At 46.2% G+C, this 18,440-nt stretch overlaps 1 protein-coding gene across 1 annotated transcript in view; it reads left to right on the top strand.

The window, feature by feature from the left end:
- Nucleotides 1-8,637, top strand: part of Sh3rf3 (SH3 domain containing ring finger 3) — a 260,865-nt gene extending 252,228 nt beyond the window's left edge. The window contains exons 9-10 of the mRNA XM_041656365.1: nt 3,683-4,017; nt 5,677-8,637. Coding sequence (XP_041512299.1) covers nt 3,683-4,017; nt 5,677-5,845 — 504 coding nt within the window. The 3' untranslated portion in view covers nt 5,846-8,637. The remainder of the gene's footprint in view (nt 1-3,682; nt 4,018-5,676) is intronic.
- The last annotated feature ends 9,803 nt before the right edge of the window (nt 8,638-18,440 follow it).

Raw genomic sequence — 18,440 nt, 5'->3', positions numbered from 1 at the left:
CCTTGGTTCCCTCTGATTAGATCTTGGCCACACAGAGACACTGCTGGGATAAGGGACCTAATTCCAGAAGGGTTCAGATGGACTCCAAGAATCCAGAATGTCGGTTGGAAACATGGGATTCTCGTCTTGCCAGGCTTGTTAACTCTCTGAGTTATCCACTGTCAAGACGAAACCCTACAGTCCATCCTTTTGAAACATAAACCCTCAGTCCAGACTGTTCCTGTGAAATCTGATATCTCCCCTATGTTCCTCCCAAAACTGAGTCATGAATCCTTCCCCACCACATATAGCCAAGTGCCTCTTGGTTAATCCTTATCAGTATCATATGTGATGACTCCCCAGGAAGTGCTTAGAACATCTGCCACCATATTCCCTGCATTGCACAGGCGTGACAGCTGCTATTCTGAGGGCTCCCACAGCAAAGGGATTACTAGATGCTGCAGGCATTGGCAGACTCCCACTCCAAAAGGCAAACATTTTGGAGAAATCTCTGTATTCAAGAAATCAGTGTTTGTCCAAGTTAAATTCAGAAAATCGTGAGTCACGTTTCATCCTGAAGAACTGAGACGGGAAAATTACCCATGCACGTGGCCACACAGTCCCTTTCCAATATATACCATTAAAATTGGAAGTAGTCACCAAGAATCTCAGTGGTGTAGGGTGAGGTAGCAGGGACTTGTCCTCTGGTTCACTGCACAGGACACCAAGGTTCTCACAGCCTGGAGTGCCTTGTGAATGAGCCCAAGTGTCTTCTTTATTTAGGCACCCTAACAACTCTGATGCTGAGCTCAGCACACTATGGTGCACAAGTATTGAGTGCCTGCTGTGTTCCAGGCACTGCGTTAGGCCCTGCGTTGCTGTGGTAAACAAAAAGAAATGCCCCTCCCCTTCCAAAGCTTGTATTCCAGAGGGGATGTTGAAAAGGAAACGGGCAAATGATAATCCAATGGATGAAGACATAGAGGTGGTCGAGGGCGGGGAGGATATACATCAGGGCCTTTGTTGGCTGCTAGATTTCACCTGTCACACTGGGTGGGGGGAGTCACACCTTCAGAGTAAGTGATGGACTTAGGCTAGACACTTGGGTGGACCCAGCTTCCCTCCTCACACCACAGACCTATTGCAGCTTTTAGAATGTTGCAGGCTGCAGAAGCACATCTGGACCACTCAAACTCTCAGACTTTGCCCCCTGACGAAGTTTTGCTGTTCTTTTGGGGGAGCCTGCCCCCTCCTCAGACCCTGGAGTCCTGCCACTCCTGACCGGGGCTAGCATCCCTTCTCCCCTTTGCTCACACTGCAGTTCCCGTGGCTGTTCTTGAGAACACCACCCTCTCCACCTCTACCCCCAGGGTGGCCTGGGAATACATAAGCTTGGCAACACTACGCCTTAAGCCCCAGACAGCAGGGCAGATGCTCCAACTCAACATGCATTTAACTAATGACTCTGGTTCCATTTTCCATTTCCCATCCAGCTCCCAGGGCCTGGCACAAGGCACAAGAAATGTAGGCAAATCTCGTGGAAGAAGCGAGGCTATGTGGCTGCAGGAGCAATAGACGTGAAGTGCTCCAGGCCCTACGCTGGGACTGACAAGTGCATGTGTGGGAAGAAGGGAAGAAAAGCCAGCTCAGGGGGTCCTGAGCCATGTAGGGAGGGGTAACAGAGGAGTGACTGACTGGAGGTTGCTTTGTATGATGTTTTCTAAGTAGGGGGATCCTGAGCCCTCCATGCTGATGGAGCGGGGAAGCAACATAAAGGGAAGAGATAGTTTATTCTGGAGCCATTCTGAGTGATCATGCCCTATCCTAAAGTCCATGTTCCAATGTGGAAGCAGTTTTTAAGTTTTAATCTTACTGAGCAAAGGAAGTCATAAATCAAGGTAAGTTTAAAATACATTAGTGTCTAAGAGAGGTGCTCATAGCAGACGGGAGAAGGTTTTCTTTAGGCCGAGGAATCTATCTGGTGACAATCTTAGCCTTTGGGCTGGTGGGAGCCAGTGGTCTGCTAAGTTAATAGATTCCAAAAGGTTTGTATCCATCAGTCACAGAACATTAGATCTGACACAGAGGTGGGCAAGGAATGGCTGTTCTAGGGGATAAAGCTAGCCCAGGACAAGGCAGTTCCTCTAGACCTGCAGTATCCCAGCCTCTCCCCAGCCCTGCAGTTCTAATCAGTCAGTCCTGCAGACAGCTTCTTTTCAGTTCTCACACACAGTACCCAGCAGCTCCTCGTGACCTGCCGTGACACTGTGCAGAGCTCACAAGGATGCTCACAGCTCCCACATGTGGGCTCATGGCCCTCTGACTGCTGAAGGGGAAGATCACGGTCCAGGTAGCCACCCAAACAACAAAGCATCCCAAAAACTGCAAATCAGTAAAGCCAGAAGCCTTCAGATGACCACGCTTCAGTTACTGGCCAGCTAGACCTGTGACATTACACACCGTGAGACTTAAAATCACAATTATACAACACTGTATCCACACATACATTATATACTATATATATATATATATATTCTCAGGATCTCTGGAAGAGCAGCCGGTGCTCTTAATTGAAAAAGGGGGGAACTCATGCTACAAGAATGGGAGGTCCAAAGTCCAAAATGGTCCAGCGAGCACTGAGTAGAGAGAGCGCTCACCTACCTACTCCGGTTTTTCTACCTGGGCTCCAGGTGGCCACACCCTAACCAGATGTGATTGGTTGAGCTTCCCCATTATATATATACATCACATAGTGCTACATACACTATATATACATGTTATATATACTATATACACATGGTATATATTTTATATATTCTATATATACACACTACATATACACATACTATGTATACACACTGCACATATACATACAATATACAGACACATACATACTATATATATACTAGCATATACACAATATATACACATACATACACACTATATATACACATACATGTTATACACATACTATATATACACATATTATACACTCTATATACATATAATATACACACAAATATACATATACACACTATACAGATATATATTATATGCCCACACTGTGCACACATGCATATACACACACTCATATGCATGCACACACACACATGCATGCACACACATATACATACTCCACTGCTGTTTGTGTGGAGGAAAGTTTAAATGCCCAAGGATTCTTAACCAATTGCCCCAAAGACATATACTGTAGCTCATCCTTGGATGAGGGACTGTATATCTGGGTGCCCTGTGAAGAGTAGTTACCCTCCCAGCTGGGCTGAAAGTTCTGCGATTTTCTATAATTCTTAAAAACTAATACTAGGGAAAAATAATAGGATATGGCATGGAGACTGTCCAGACTCCTCTCAGAAGATCCAGGCCACAGTATGGTCCAGATCCACGAGAAGCTCCACTAGGAAACATCTCCCCTACAGACCAAATCATTCATCCTGACTGGGTTCCTCCCACAGAGGTCTTATCACGGGGAAGTGCTGTTTTGTGGGATCCCTAGCCAGCAACCCTCCCATGGGAGGGACCTTGTGAGACGCTCCTTCCAGGTTGCAGTGAACAACACTTGAGTTTTCAGGCTTGTCTTGGTTGTCTTCCTCTGACTAGATTAACAGGACTATCTTTAGTGTTTCTCCACAGGACGATCCTCCCAGAGACACTAACATATCCCATTTAACTGTGTGTGTTTCTGCAGAAGGAGAAGAAGAGTGGGCTGCTGAAGCTGCTAGCTGGGGCATCCACCAAGAAGAAGTCCCGCTCCCCACCATCTATATCTCCAACGCACGACCCCCAGTCTGCCCTGGATACCTCACTGCAGGGTGCTGTGGGCCCTGAAGTGTCCCCATTGACCGTCCACGGCAGGGCAGGTTCCTGCCCCATAGAAAGTGAGATGCAGGGAGCCATTGGGTTGGAGCCACTGCACAGAAAAGCCGGCTCTTTGGATCTGAATTTCTCTCTGTCCCCTTCTCGGCAAGCAACTCTGTCCATGGCTTCCATCCGCCCTGAACCTAAGCCACTGCCCAGAGAGAGGTAAGGAGGTGAGGGTTTTTTATCTCTATGTCCTCTCTTTAGGACTAACACCCATTCTGGAACCTTCTTGAGGACTGGGCAAAATAGAGTTTGCCAGGTATCAAACTTAATCAAATGTTCCTCTTTACCCAAGCCCTGGGGCATACTTCTTATTCCCAGCCTGCCTTTTGTCTAAGTTAGGGTTTTTAGTGCTAAGAAGAGACATCATAACCATCGCAACTCTTATAAGGAAAACCTTTAATTGAGAGGGCTTACTTAGTTTCAGAGATTTAGTCCATGATCATCATAGCAGGGAGTATGGTAGCATGCATGCAGACATAGCTCAGAGTCCTGCATCTTGTGGGCAACAGGAAGCTGACTGAGATACGGGGCTGAATCCTAAGCACAAGAAACGTCAAAGCTCACCCTCACAGAGACACACATCCTCCAACAAGGCCATACCCTCCCACTGCAACAAAGCAGATAACTTGGCACCAAGGGCAAAGCCAAGCAAGCAAAAGATGCGATGTTCTTGCTTCTTATATACCTTTCTGTCGTGGGGGGTGGGGTGGGAGGTACACGCCTTTAATCCCAGCAGTGGGGAGGCAGAGGCAGAGGCAGGCACATCTCTGTGAGTTCGAGACCAGCCTGGTCTACAGAGCTAGTTCCAGGACAGGCTCCAAAGCCACAGAGAAACCCTGTCTCGAAATAAGTAAATATTAAATAGTTCTGCAGTCATGTCCAAAAGACAGCATTCCACAGCACTCTGACCCCGCCTCCAGCTCTTACATTCTTCCTGCCACTCCTGTAATATCCCCTGAGCCTTGCAGGAGGAGACATGAAGCTATCTCACCCACGGCTAAGCATTCAGCTGTTACCTACTCTGAGCATTGTGACCAAGTGCGAGTCTCTGCAAGGACCACTGCCCCTTGGGAGAAGCATCTCTTGGACCAAAGCTGATAATCTTTGGGGAGAAGCATTAATACTATAATTATCCAGAAGGCAATTTGATTACTATGTCATGTCAACCTTACAGGGCAGGAACTGTGGCTTCCTCACTAGGGCTACGACTTTTCCAGCCACTGGCTTCTGGCCAGGTTTACAGTAGAAGATGTGATTTCCTTCTTGCGGAGCAGGCCTCAACTCCGAGCAAGAAACACCCCATTGTAGACTTGCCGCTATTGTACGAGTTGGCACGTGTTGCTTGGCCAGTTGGTAGTGTAGCAGGCCCACCTTTAGCTGAGCAAGGCTGCTGGTCACTGTTCTCCCTGTAGTACCCTGCATAGTACAGTGCCTTGCAATACTGAGTGCTAGCCAATAGGGAAGACGCTTTCACATCAGTTCCAGCCTGGTTTTCCTATGTCGTACAATTAGAGCATGTGATTATCTTTTCTGGTGGCAGCCAACTGCAGTGGCAATTGCCTGTATTATTTTAGATGCCTGGGAGGCTCCCTGACCAACAGCTCCAAGGGAGATTCAGTGGCAAATTAAAGAGCTTTGGGAAAACTTTAAAAAGATAATTTTACAAAATGTGCAAAGTAACCCTCCACTGTAAGAACTTACACAGAGAGAAGAGGGGATAGAGAGCTCAAAGTGGCGGGTAGGCTCCAGGGCACAAGAGGGATAACCTAGGATCCCCCCCCCCACACACATCACATGCTGTTCCTTCTGTCCTCCCAGGTACCGTGTGGTGGTCTCCTACCCTCCACAGAGTGAAGCAGAGATTGAACTAAAGGAAGGTGATATCGTCTTCGTACACAAGAAACATGAAGACGGCTGGTTCAAGGGGACTCTGCAGCGGAATGGCCGCACGGGCCTCTTCCCAGGCAGCTTTGTGGAGAGCTTCTGAAGGCCACTGCTCATGTCCAGTTCTGCCTTCCAGGAGAGGGTACCCAAGAAAGCACTGTGTGAGCAGAGGAAGCCTTGTCACCTAGGTCCCAGGACCTTTCTAAAGCACCTGATTGGGGCGATGACGCGGTTTTGAAGTCCTAGTTGAAAGCACATATGGATGCCATCCTGGTTGTGACAGCCATACCCTCAAGTGACATATGGATGCCGTCTTGGTTGTGACGGCCATACCCTCAAGTAACATATGGATGTCGTCTTGTGACGGCCATACCCTCATCGAAAGCACACGAGTGTCCTTCAAGATCATGCCATGAGTCTCAGTGACCAGTACCACAGAAAAAGTTGCCCACGTAGACAAATGCACTACTATGCCATCCAGCAGCTAAGGCAATCTTAGTCAGTGCACGGTTGGGAGCCTGGGTGTAGTGTGGGGCCGTGTGCTAGGGCTGACAGCAATGGAGAGTAACTTCCCCGGCTGTCCTGGGCATCATTCCTCTATATACCTCTGACACCTGCCATCAAGCCCCACACACAGGGCATTTGTGGTTGAGGAGCCTCACATAAGGGCTCTGAGTCTCCAAGGTGTCCAGTGGGGTCCTGTTGGGTACCACAGAATCCTTATGGCTTTGTCTCCTACCAGGATGATAAGGAACACATTTTGGTTTTGCCACCACTGTCTCTGCATTGCTTCCTTCTTATGGCACCTTTTTAACGTACAAGTCTTAAACTTTATATATTTCTAATAGGTCAGACGCTGCATATTTTTCATGCATCTGGTGCTGATTTTTGTAAAACTAGAAATCACTTGGGTAAGCTTCGAGGAAAGAAATTGAGGTAACATCAAAGGAAAGTTTTATATATTCCCATATGAAGTTGGGAGCATATTGAGGAATTCCTGTCTGTAAAATCTAAACATTGCCCGGTGCTTCCATGAGGTGAGGGAGAAAGTCTGCCGAGATGGTCACGTGGAGTCGGAGAGGGTCTTTCCCAGCTGCTGGCAATAGCCTAAACCACATGCTCCGTCTATGTAGCAGTGACTATGATTTTTTAAAAAATGGAAACGTTTTGAGGAATTTATTCTGCCTTTTTGTGTGGCAGGAAAGCACACACACACACACACACACACACACACACACACACACTGACCCCTGAAGCTCCCTTTGATTGCTTTAGAGAGAATGGCTAAAAATAGCATTCTTAAAGTGTGTCTTGCTGCCAAAATGCAGCTTTTACAACAGCTCAGATCACTACCTTGCAAAGGTTTTTGTCTCCATTTAAAAAAATAAGTAACTTCCCATATCAGGCCAGGCAAAATTCCATCTGCTAGAGACCAAAGGTACCATGATAATAAGAGTCTAGCTCATGACTCCAGGCTTCCAGGGCCTGGGGACACTGGAAAAAGAAACAGGATGGTTTCTTTGGCCCTGAGGCCTTCCTGTAAAGTTCACTGGAGAAACAGCTTGCTTCCCAGGAGGTTCCCTGAATGGCCATCAAGAGGTGTGAGTGGCACACTTAGAATCACTTTTTTTTTTCACCTCAAAAATATCAATCTGTGATCCTCTTGTGTACCTTTTTTACAAAACCACCCAGCCCTGTGCCAGCCTTTGGTATCAGGGGCTATCCCTAGTTTCTGTAATAAAATAAGGACCACTCACCCTCAACGTTCCTATTTGAGGCTATGATTTAACTAGGCGTGACCGCCACATGAAAGCATTGACGCCTAGGGAAAGTCTCTTCCTCCATGATAATAGACTTACTGGACATAAGAAAACTCTTCTGAACCAATGAGCTTAGGCATAGGGGTCCCTGTGTGCAGGGTCAGTGACAACCACAAGGTCTCTAGTCACTGCCACTGCTAAACTACTTGCCCATCTGTGCACAGATCTGTGTATGGTTAAATCCATGCTGTCACCAGGGAGGTATACCAGGATATTTCCTGGGAGAGACGTGTTTCTAGTGGAGCCAGAGCTAACTCCGGTTTCCAGACAATCAAAGTCCCCTTTTCCCTCCTCAACAAGATCGACTTGGAGTCAACAGGTCAACTTTGACCTGTCCTCCTTTCTCGTGATGGTGAGGAGGTAGCAGCTTGATAGAATGCTGAGGAAAGTAGCAAGGTTTGGACAACACGAGGGGGACCCTCTCCTAACAAAGTCCTGGGTTTACACAGGAACTATCTTGGGAGGGAAACAGGGCCCTAGGACTCATTCCAAGGTGGGGCTCGTAAAAATACACAATGAGCCCCATGGTCTAAGTATTTTGAATACTCTCAAACCCTTTAACTTTCAAAATCATGTATTCCACAGTCCAGAACAGAAAAGAGGTACCTTTCCTGGTGTACCTTTGAGGACACATGTCTTGGCTACCAAACTGTGAAGCCAGCAGCCCATCTAGAAACTTCACTTTCTATCCTGGCCAGTGGCATGTGCTTCTTACTCATACAATGGCATTTGGTGGCCAGGTGGTTTTCCTTGAATAGTTCTCAGCCCTTCAGATTGAAGGTCACCATGGAGACAGGACAGTCCAGCCCCAAGAAGATTGAAGGAAGGAACAAGAGAGATAAGACAAGATGGTCTGTGGTGGGGTGTGAATATAAGGCTGGGCACTCCAAAACCATTCCGGTAGACACGGAAGCCCTTGTACTTTGTACAACACACATACACACAAGCGTGCAAGCACATGTCCCCAACCCCACATTGTTTCTATTATACACCAATGTCAGTCTGTAATTTTGGATGAATTGACAGTAGTGGCAAACTATGATGCCTGTGTTTCTGAGTCTTTAAATAAACATGACCATGGAGAGGCTGTGTGTCTCAATAGTGGGAACAATGCAGTTGGGGCAGAAGATGTGAGCCCGAGAGTGGGCGGGATTCAGGCCCTGGATGGGACAGAGTTGAGAGAGCTGTCTTAGTGTTCTATTCTTGTGAAGAGACACCATGACCAGGGCATCTTATAAAAGAAAGCATTAATTGGGGTCTCACTTACAGTTTCGGAGGATTAATCTATGATCATCATGGTGGGGAGCATGACAGCAGGCAGGCACACAGACGTGGTAATGGAGCAGAAGCTGAATGCTCACATCTGATCTGCCAGTTGCAGGCAGAGAAACAGAGACTGAACCTGGTGTGGCTTTTGAAACCTCAAAGTCCACCTGCCATAATACACCACACCAACTAAGCCCTCCTAAACAGTTCACCAGCTGGGAATCAAACATTCAAACATATGAGCCAGGGGTGGGGCCATTCTCATTCAAACCGCCATGCAAGAATTGCCTACATGCCCAAGTCAGCCCCAAGGCTCATACTTGTCACCTTCTGTTCCTTCAGGGAGACATGGGCTCTATGTATATCAGGGGCACTGAGGAACCCAATAAATGACCAGCAGTGAAGTTGAACATGATCACCCAAGCACGTGTTGGATATCAACTAGTCAGACAATAAGAAGCAACTATAGCTTCCACTGTGGCAAGGAGTCGTGGTCTCTTTAGTTCCCTTCCAGAGTATACAGACTTACTAAAGTCCTCGTCATCCAGAATTGCCTAGTATAGATGAGGGCAAACTTCTAGCTCTGCTCTTCTCTCTGGCCCTCAGATGCGTAAGCCATGAAGAGTTGTGTCCTGGAGCACAGGGTGGGAAGAGAAGAGACAGGGATACAGCAGAAAGGCAGGTCTGCCCCACACCAGGCAGACAGGTAGGCTAGCAGAAGTGTCCGAGACAGGATGTACCCCTAAAACAAAGCTTTGATTGGCTTCTCAGCCAAGATGTGGCCCCACTTTGTGTTCTGTTACTGTGAAAAACTTCAGGACCAAAACAAACGAGAAAAGGGTTGATTTTATTTTACACTTCTAGGTCACAATCGGAGCAAGAACTCGAGGCAGAAACTGACAGAGGAACCAAAGCAGAGACCATGGAGGAGTGCTGCTTACTGGCTTTTTCACCCTGGCTTGCTTAGATAGCTTTCTACTTTTTTAAAATTATTTCTGTTCTTATTTGAGATTAGAGCGTAATTACATCATTTCCTCCCTCTCCTTTCCTTTGTGCAAACCCTCCCATAGGCCCTTCCTTGCTTCTCCTCCAAAGTCATGGCTCATTGTTGTTACATGGACATATGTATATGTATGTATATATGCACATATATATATATATATATATACATTCCTAGATATATAACTATAACGTGTATAATGTTAGTTGGGTGTATGTCTTCAGGGCTGACCATCTGGTAGTGGATAGCCAGTTGGTGTGCTCTTCTCTGAAGAAGACTATTTCTCCCTCTCTCAGCATCCAACACGGGACCCAGAGGCCCCTGAGCAAGAACTGTTTTGAAAGCCTCCTCAAGGACTGGCTTTCATAGTACCAGAAGGTGACACGGGAGCTTCAGAGGAGGGACATAACCGATAGTCCCACCCAGCTACAATGCCTATGAGCCACAACAATGACCAGCATGGCACAACAACCCTAAGGGGTCAGTAGTGGCATTCATACCTTGGCCATTAGCAACAGCTCTCTGATTGCAGCTCAGACCCACTCAACAAGAGGGAAATCATGCCTGGTACTGGATACATAGCCAGCTGCCGGGGACTAGTGAAGTCTTGATTCTCAGAGGTGAACCTGTAACTGCCACTTTAGTGAACTAGCATAATCCCTAACTCCATTTTAAATATTTGTCCTAACACCCACAGAGAAGTGGTGTCCTCACCTCTCAACAAGGAGACATCACACATGGACAAACCATTTCAACTAGCTTTCCTATACAATCCATAGATGGCACCATCCACGGGGCTCCAGGCCCTCTCACATCCATTTCCAACTGAGAAAATGCCTCACAGACATGCTCATAAGCCAGTCTGATGGAGGTGACTTCCTGACTGAGACGCCTTGGGAAAACTCTAGGTTATGCTGACAGCTGGACTACAGATGCATACAACATACGACAAAGAGTCCTTTTATCTTGCCATGAAAATTATATGAATTGTATAGGAGCAAGTAACCCAGCATGGGTAGTATGTGGAGAGGATACTGCAGCAGGGGACATGCTGTGTCTGCCTTGCACGAATGAGACCCTCACCTTGGTGGGCTGGATAAGCAGCTAACATAGGAGATTAATAACTGTCGCAGATGCCTACGACCTCAACTACAATCCGACTGTCCAACTGCAGGTGGACTCGCATTTTTAAATTCTGGGTGCTGGTCCACAGCCTCTAAATAAGTATAGCAATGCATTAACTATGTGATGATGTATCAACAAAGGAAGGCTGCTTAGATGACAGTGGTCCAGCAGATTATAACAGAGCCAAGGAATTCTTGTCACCTAGCGACAACAAAGTCTTCCCAATGCCTAATACAATGTATTCCTCAAGTGTAGGTGGTAATGCTGATATTTACCACACTGTCAGTTTAATACATGTTATAGTATGTGCAGAATGCCACACTTGTTAGTACATGACTGTTCCCAGCTTGTGTACCTACTTACAAGTTTACTAAGACATTACGTAGTATATGCTGATGGCAATTCATAAATCTGCTTACCTTTTATGAGTTCTTCAAGAGGCCAGATTGAGTAATTGACTCCTGCTGTCCAGGTCTGTGGTGCTAACACAATGAAAAACGACCGTCTAACAACATAGCCCATCATCTGAGAGTGGGTCTCATCATTAAAGAGTGGGAAGCAGAGACCCAGAAGAAACAGACCGTGCATGCCAGAGTATCTGGGGGAAAAAAAACTGCCTGGCAAGTTACCAGAGCTGTTTGTAAGACAGAAGGGAAAGGTAAACCCCTAGGGACCAATGCCATTTTATACTCAAACTCAAAAAAGCATGTGCATAAACCCTCACACTCACTAAAGCAACTAGCAAAATAATTTAACACAGTGAACCTGGTTGGGGCCCTTGAACCATTCAGTAGAAGAGACATTTCTTCATCAGATGGGCTTCCTCCAGCAGCTGGTGGGAACAGATGCAGAGACCCACACCAAACATTAGGCGGAGCTTAGGGAAGTCCTTGGGAGGGGGAAGGAAGGATTGTAGGAGTTGGAGAGGTCGAGGATACCAGAACACAGCCCACAGACTCAAGTAAGCAGGGCTCGTGGGGCCTCACAGACACTGGCGCGGCAATCTACGCTAGATCCTCTGAACACAAGCTGTGGTTGTTTGGTTTGGGGTTTCTGTGAGACTCCTAATAGTGAGGGGTGGGGGTGTCTCTGACTCTTTCACTTACTTGCACATGAGACTCTTTTCCTCCTACTGGTTTGCCTTGCCCACCCTTGAGATGAGAATTTGTGCCTAGTCATAATGTATCTTGTTACGCTATGTTAGGTTGATATCACTGGGAGGCCTGCTCTTTTCTGAGGGGAGAGAGAGGAGCAGTGGCTCCTGGGCGAAAGGGGAAGTATTATTATATGAAAGAAAAATAAAGAAAAAGACAATTTTCATTACCCATCAATGAATGAAGCTGTCCATTGAAGCTCTAAGTCCCTATAAGTTTTGTGAGGGGAAGTCGCATTCCTGCCTCTGACTGACACCAATATGATGTGTCTACTCTTCATTTCAACCTCACAACAAAAGGTCACAAGAGGCACTACAGTGTGGAGCAATGAACCATGCGGGCCACTGTCCTCAGCAAGCCACAGAGACATGGAATGAGGTGATTAATGTCATGAATAACTAAAGTGTTTCTGAGGAAGGGAGCCAAACTGGCCAGAAGCATCCATAGTATGCATGCCAAAGGCCTGGGCAAGAAGCCCCTGTGAGCTTCTCCAGGAAGCCCCCTGTGAGCTTTTCCAGGAAGCCCCTGTGAGCTTTTCCAATGAATGGAGGGGAGACTTACCAGATGGTCCCTGTCATGATGGTGGTTGAACCAGTGGCTTACCAATTTTACTATCATGAAAAAGCAATACATTCAGTAGAAATCATACTTCAAGTTTTTAATCCAGGTCTTTTCTGGAGGGAGAAACGCACAGTCTCACCCTCTCTTTTGCTGTTAAACAGTCACATAAAGCTGTAGCTGCGTCAACCCTGCAATACAAGAGAGACAACCAGTGCTGCGGTGTGCTGGGCTGCTTACACTTCATGACAACCAGTGCTGCGGTGTGCTGGGCTGCTTACACTTCATGACAACCAGTGCTGCGGTGTGCTGGGCTGCTTACACTTCATGACAACCAGTGCTGCGGTGTGCTGGGCTGCTTACATTTCATGACAACCAGTGCTGCGGTGTGCTGGGCTGCTTACACTTCATGACAACCAGTGCTGCGGTGTGCTGGGCTGCTTACATTTCATGACAACCAGTGCTGCGGTGTGCTGGGCTGCTTACATTTCATGTATATTTGAATAATCAAATTTTCAGCTTATGGTTTGACTGGGACGTAATCCTATCGTGGAACAAGAAACCTCTATATTCAAAGTTTTTCTTTACCTAGAATTTACATATATTATCTTATTTAATCCATGTGTCCGTGTGTGTGCGTGTGTGCAGGCATTCATGAACAGTGACACACATTTGGAGGGCAGAGACAACCTCAGGTGTCAATCCTTGCTTTCCACCTTGTATGAGACAGGATCTCTTATTATTCACCATGGCATACGCCGTGCTAGCAGGCCTGTGAGCTTCTGAGGATTCTCAGCACAGAAGCCCTGGGCTTGCAGGTATGTGCTGTGTGTTTGCAGTTCTGCGTGGTTCTGGGGGTCCAAACAAGTCCTTACATTTGCAACATGAGAGCCGTCTCATTATCCCCTGAGCATGGTTTTTATCATCTCCATTATACACAGGAAAAGTTTCACGGAAGAGAAAGGGAAACAGTCTCAACCATGAGAGTACAAGAAAGAATAAATTTCATGAGAGAATAAATGAAACGAGAACCAGAAAAGAAATGACCACATCTAGTTCAGCAAACTAGCTAGCATCTATTACACAGGAGACAGGGGGAAAGAACAAACAACAATCTAGAAACTAGAAAGAGAAGCAGCAAAAAATCAGAGAAATCAGCAGACCCTTCTCAGTACACTACACGTAAATAGCCTTAATTCTATCTGAAGATGCAGATTAATGGATAAAACCTGTATTTGCCCCCAGAACCCAGGTAAAGATGAAAGAACACCAGAGGAAGTTTTCCTCTGACCTCATGCATGTGCACACACTACACACGCGCACATAAACCATGCATATACACACAATAAAACTAGAAAATGTATATTAGCTTATTGGATAAAACACAAACCTCAAATATTTGTTGTATGTAAGAAATGCATCTCACTGGTAAAGACACATACAAAGTGAGGGTCAAAGACTACAGGTCAGTAAGCCAAGCAAACGGAAGCTAAAATAAAACAGGAATGGCTATGCTTTATATTTGATAAAGTATACTTCAAATCAAAATTACCCAGAGGAGATATAGAAGGCTAGTACTTATTACCACAGTTAAAAATCTATTAAAATAATAAAATTCTAAGTACATTATATGCACCAATTGCTGAAGCATTCAATTTCATGAAACGAACAGTATTGGAAATGAAGAAAAACAGAGGCACAAATACCTTAATAGTACATGAGTTCAATACCATATGTTTATCAGTAGATAGACCATCCAGTCAATAAATCAGAGAATCTTCAGAGTTAAAATTCACAGTACAAGTGAGCTTGACAGAATATTCCACCAACATCTATGAACACATGACCTTCTCAGCAACCAATGGAGCCCTCCTCTCAAATTTCTCTAAAGTTTAAGCCACAAAACAAGTCTTTTGTGGGGGAAGAGTTTATTTTACCTTAGAGTTTACAGTAGTTGATGAAGTAAAGACAGGGCAGGAACCTGTAGTAAGAGCTGATGCAGAAGCCATGGAGGAACACTGCTCACTGCCTTGCCCCCATGCCATGCTCAGCTTCCTTTCTTACGCAGCCAGGGGCCACTTGCCCAGGGGCGGCACCACTACTAGTGAGCTGGTCTTCCCATGGCAATCCTTAATCAAGAAAATACCCTACAGGCAAAGTGATGGAGGTATTTGTCAATTGAGACTCCTCCTCCCAGATAGCTTTGCTTTCTCAGAGTTGACATAAAATTCACCAGGACAAAAGAGCCTTTTTTTTCACTTTTAGCATCAAAGTGCTCCTCTTAGCAAAACATGTTCTTATCAGAAGGCAGGCAGTCTATAGGCAGACGTGATGTTTTTAAATGGCAGCAGCAGTTGCTGGTGTAAAACTCAGCAGAGACTAAAAATGCAAACACGCTCACTTGTGCACACACACCCTTTAAAGACTAACCTGGAGCCTAGAGAAAGTTGTGCGTGTGACAGCCGTGTGCCCTGCATCCCTGCACCAAACGCTGCAGCTGCCACTGCCTCACATTTGCCAGGTTGTTTCCCTCTATTGCGGCCAGTCCTTCTCTCAATCGCTTGAGGTGCTGCCACTCCTAAATACTCCTGTCCTCTCCGAAAAATAGGGCCATGCTCCTGAATAACCACACCTGCACTATCCAAAGAAAACGCCAGCATCAGGACGCCGTGAAAGTTTGCCAGCTGCCCTCCCCACACACACACACAAGTTCTTTGGCTCCTTTCCAACCCAGAATCTAATGGCTACGGTATTTAATTGCTATCTCTTCTCCGTCTTTGTTATCCTCCACAGCTTTAAATAGCGAAGGCTTTCATTTTGTAGCATGAGTCCACTGTGTTCCTCACGTTAGGCTCGGGCCATGCTTTCTTGATAGACATCGCAAAAGAAGTATCTAATGTGAGCCTGTCCTGCCATATCTGACATCAGTCTTAATATCTGCTTAAGTTTGTATCAGTCACCTCTGTCCACTGTCGGCTCGTTCCCTTTGTAGTTACTGCAAAGCAAGTCCTGACAAATGCAGCCTAAATGAATAGTAAGCTTCTGGAACCTAATCAGATCACAGTGCAATAAAGACAGGAATTATAGAAACTACGCAAATGTATGGGGATTGAAAAGTGCCCTCTGAATGATCAGTGATCATTAAAGAAATCCAGGGACACTATATAAAATGATCTAGAATCAAATAAATAAAAGCACAACTGTCCTTGTTAGGGTTTCTCTTGCTGTGATGGAACACCGTGACCAAAGAGCAAGGTGGGGAAGAAAGGGTTATGTGGAAGAAGTCAGGGCAGGAACTCAAGGGGGCTGGAACCTGGAGGCAGGAGCTGATGCAGAAGCCTGTTGGGATACGTGAAACCCCCCGCCCCAGATCCTGAATTTCTGGTAAACAACTTATAATGCCTACAGCTGCTCTGAGCAGAGACCCTCAGGAGTTCCTGATGACAGGGGAGTGGTTTCTGGTGGGTTTGGCTGGAGTGTGGCTATCAGTTAAGGATCCCTATCTATGCTGTCCCTAGACACAATAAAGGGGCATTCTGTCATCAAGGATGACCTGTATCTCTGTCTGTGAGTCTTTGTGTTTTAAATCTCCAGCCCCTTGCCCGATTCAAGAACTGTATGGTAGCGCAGAGAGCGCAGACGGGTGTGGTGCGCTACAGAAGCCATGGAGAGGAGCTGCTTACTGGCTTTCTTCCCCTGACTTGCTCAGCCCATCTTCTTAGAGAACCCAGGACCAGTAGCCTAGGGATGACAACTCCCACCATGGGCTGGGCCCTCCCCCCATTGATCACTAATTGAGAAAATGGATCTCATGGAGGTATTTCATCAACTGAGGCTTCTTCCTCTCTGATGACCCTACCTTGTGTAAAGCTGACACACAAAACCAGCCAGTACAACCGACCCCTTGTCAACTTGACACACAAGCATCACTATTAAGCAACAACCCTTCCTTAGTCAGCAAAGGCCTCACATTAAAATCATAAATAACTTTAAAAGCCTCAGTCTTTACAAATTCAAGCACATTAAAATTTCAGTCTCTTTAAAATATCTAATCTCTTTTAAAAGCTCAAGTCTTTCATCCGTGGGCTCCACTAAAATTCAAAACTTAAGTGCCTTCTTCAAGAGAGAAGAACAGGGCATCATCACAATCTGAACTAAGCAAAACCAACTCCAACAGTATAAATAACTCAATGTCAATTATCTGGAATTCACTCACAGTTTTCTGGACTCCTCCAAATGATTTGGGTCACTTTTCCAGCTCTGCTTCTGCAGGACACACAATGTGTCTTCTAGGCTCCAGCTGGCTCCACCCCACAACTGCTACCATTGGTGGCGGCCTTGCCATGGTACTGGCATCTCCAAAATGCTGGCGTCCCTTGCTGCAGCTGATACGGACTTTCACTAGTAGCCTCCCATAGGCTCTCTTTATGGTGCCAAGCCTCAACTTCTCTGCATGACCCCTTCAATCCTGGGCCCTCAACTGCCACTGAGGCCGCATCTTCGCCAATGGTCTCTCCTGGCCTCTCACAATGCCAAGTCTCAGCTGTGCTCCATGACCCCTTCGTGCCTTCAAAACCAGTACCACCTGGGTGGCTCTTACGCGTTGCCAAGTCCTGCTGCCAACATGAAGCACTACTGTGGCAGCCTCGGGAACACAGCTTCTCTGGGCTCTCAGAAAACACACCCCAGGTTTCACCTCAGTGCTGCTGGTCTCTGCTTCATCGCCGCTAATTTCTCAGCTCCAGCTGACCGATGTCAAGTGTCCCAGGAACTTAAAGCTTTCACTTCAACAGTTCTGGTATCTTGTTCATCACAGCTGATTCTTCCGCCCCAGCTGACCAGAACCACAGGATCTTAACTCAAAATAACAAATGGCTCTGAAACTTCACAAGCCAGGCCCCCATCCTCTGCACTGGTCTCAACATTCTTATCTTCCAAGCTCTCACAGAGCATCCCACAGAGCTCTTAACACCAGCCCAAAGTTCCACAGTCCTTCCATAGTCCTCCCCAAACCATGGTCAGGTCTATCTCAGAAATGTCCCACCATGCTAGTATCAATCTCTGTCTTAGTTAGGGTTTCTATTGCTGTGACAAAACACCATGACCAAAAAACAAGTTGAGGAAGACAAGGTTGATTTGGCATCCACTTCCACATCATAGTCCATCATTGGGGGAATTCAAAAGAGGAACTCAAACAGGACTGGAGCCTAGAGGCAGGAGCTGCTGCAGAGGCCATGGAGGGGTGCTGCTTACTGGCTTGCTTCACTTGGTTTGCTCAGCCTGCTTTCTTACAGAACCCAGGACCATCAGCCCAGGATAGCACCACCCACCAAGAGCTGGGCCCTCCCCGACTGATCACTAAATGAGAAAATGCCTTAGAGCTGGATTTCATGGAGACGTGTCTCAGATGAGGCTTCTTCTTCTCTGATGACCCCGGCTTGTGACAAGTGAACACACAAAACCAGCCAGTCCACACAACTTGATTGCAAAGGCAGTCTCAGAGGCAAAGTTAAAACTATAAGCATTAAAAACATTAAAAACTCAGAGATTTCAAATGAATAACTTAATGATGCAGCTCAAAGTTTTAGAAACATGTAAAGAGGCTAAATGAAAATCAATAGAAAGAAAAAAGGATCTCATGACATATTACTGAAAAAAGACTAAAAGAACAGAATAATCAATGAAACAAATAGTTGGCTCTTTCAAAATGAAAAGCTCTTAGCCAAACTTATCAAGCAACAAAGAGAGCAGCCGTAAATTAATAAACCTGGAGTT

This window comes from Microtus oregoni, unplaced genomic scaffold (assembly GCF_018167655.1).
Source record: "Microtus oregoni isolate MIOR12 unplaced genomic scaffold, Mior012 000007F_ref0000211, whole genome shotgun sequence".
NCBI classification, from domain to species: domain Eukaryota; kingdom Metazoa; phylum Chordata; class Mammalia; order Rodentia; family Cricetidae; genus Microtus; species Microtus oregoni.
This window is presented reverse-complemented; position numbering and strand designations above follow the sequence as displayed.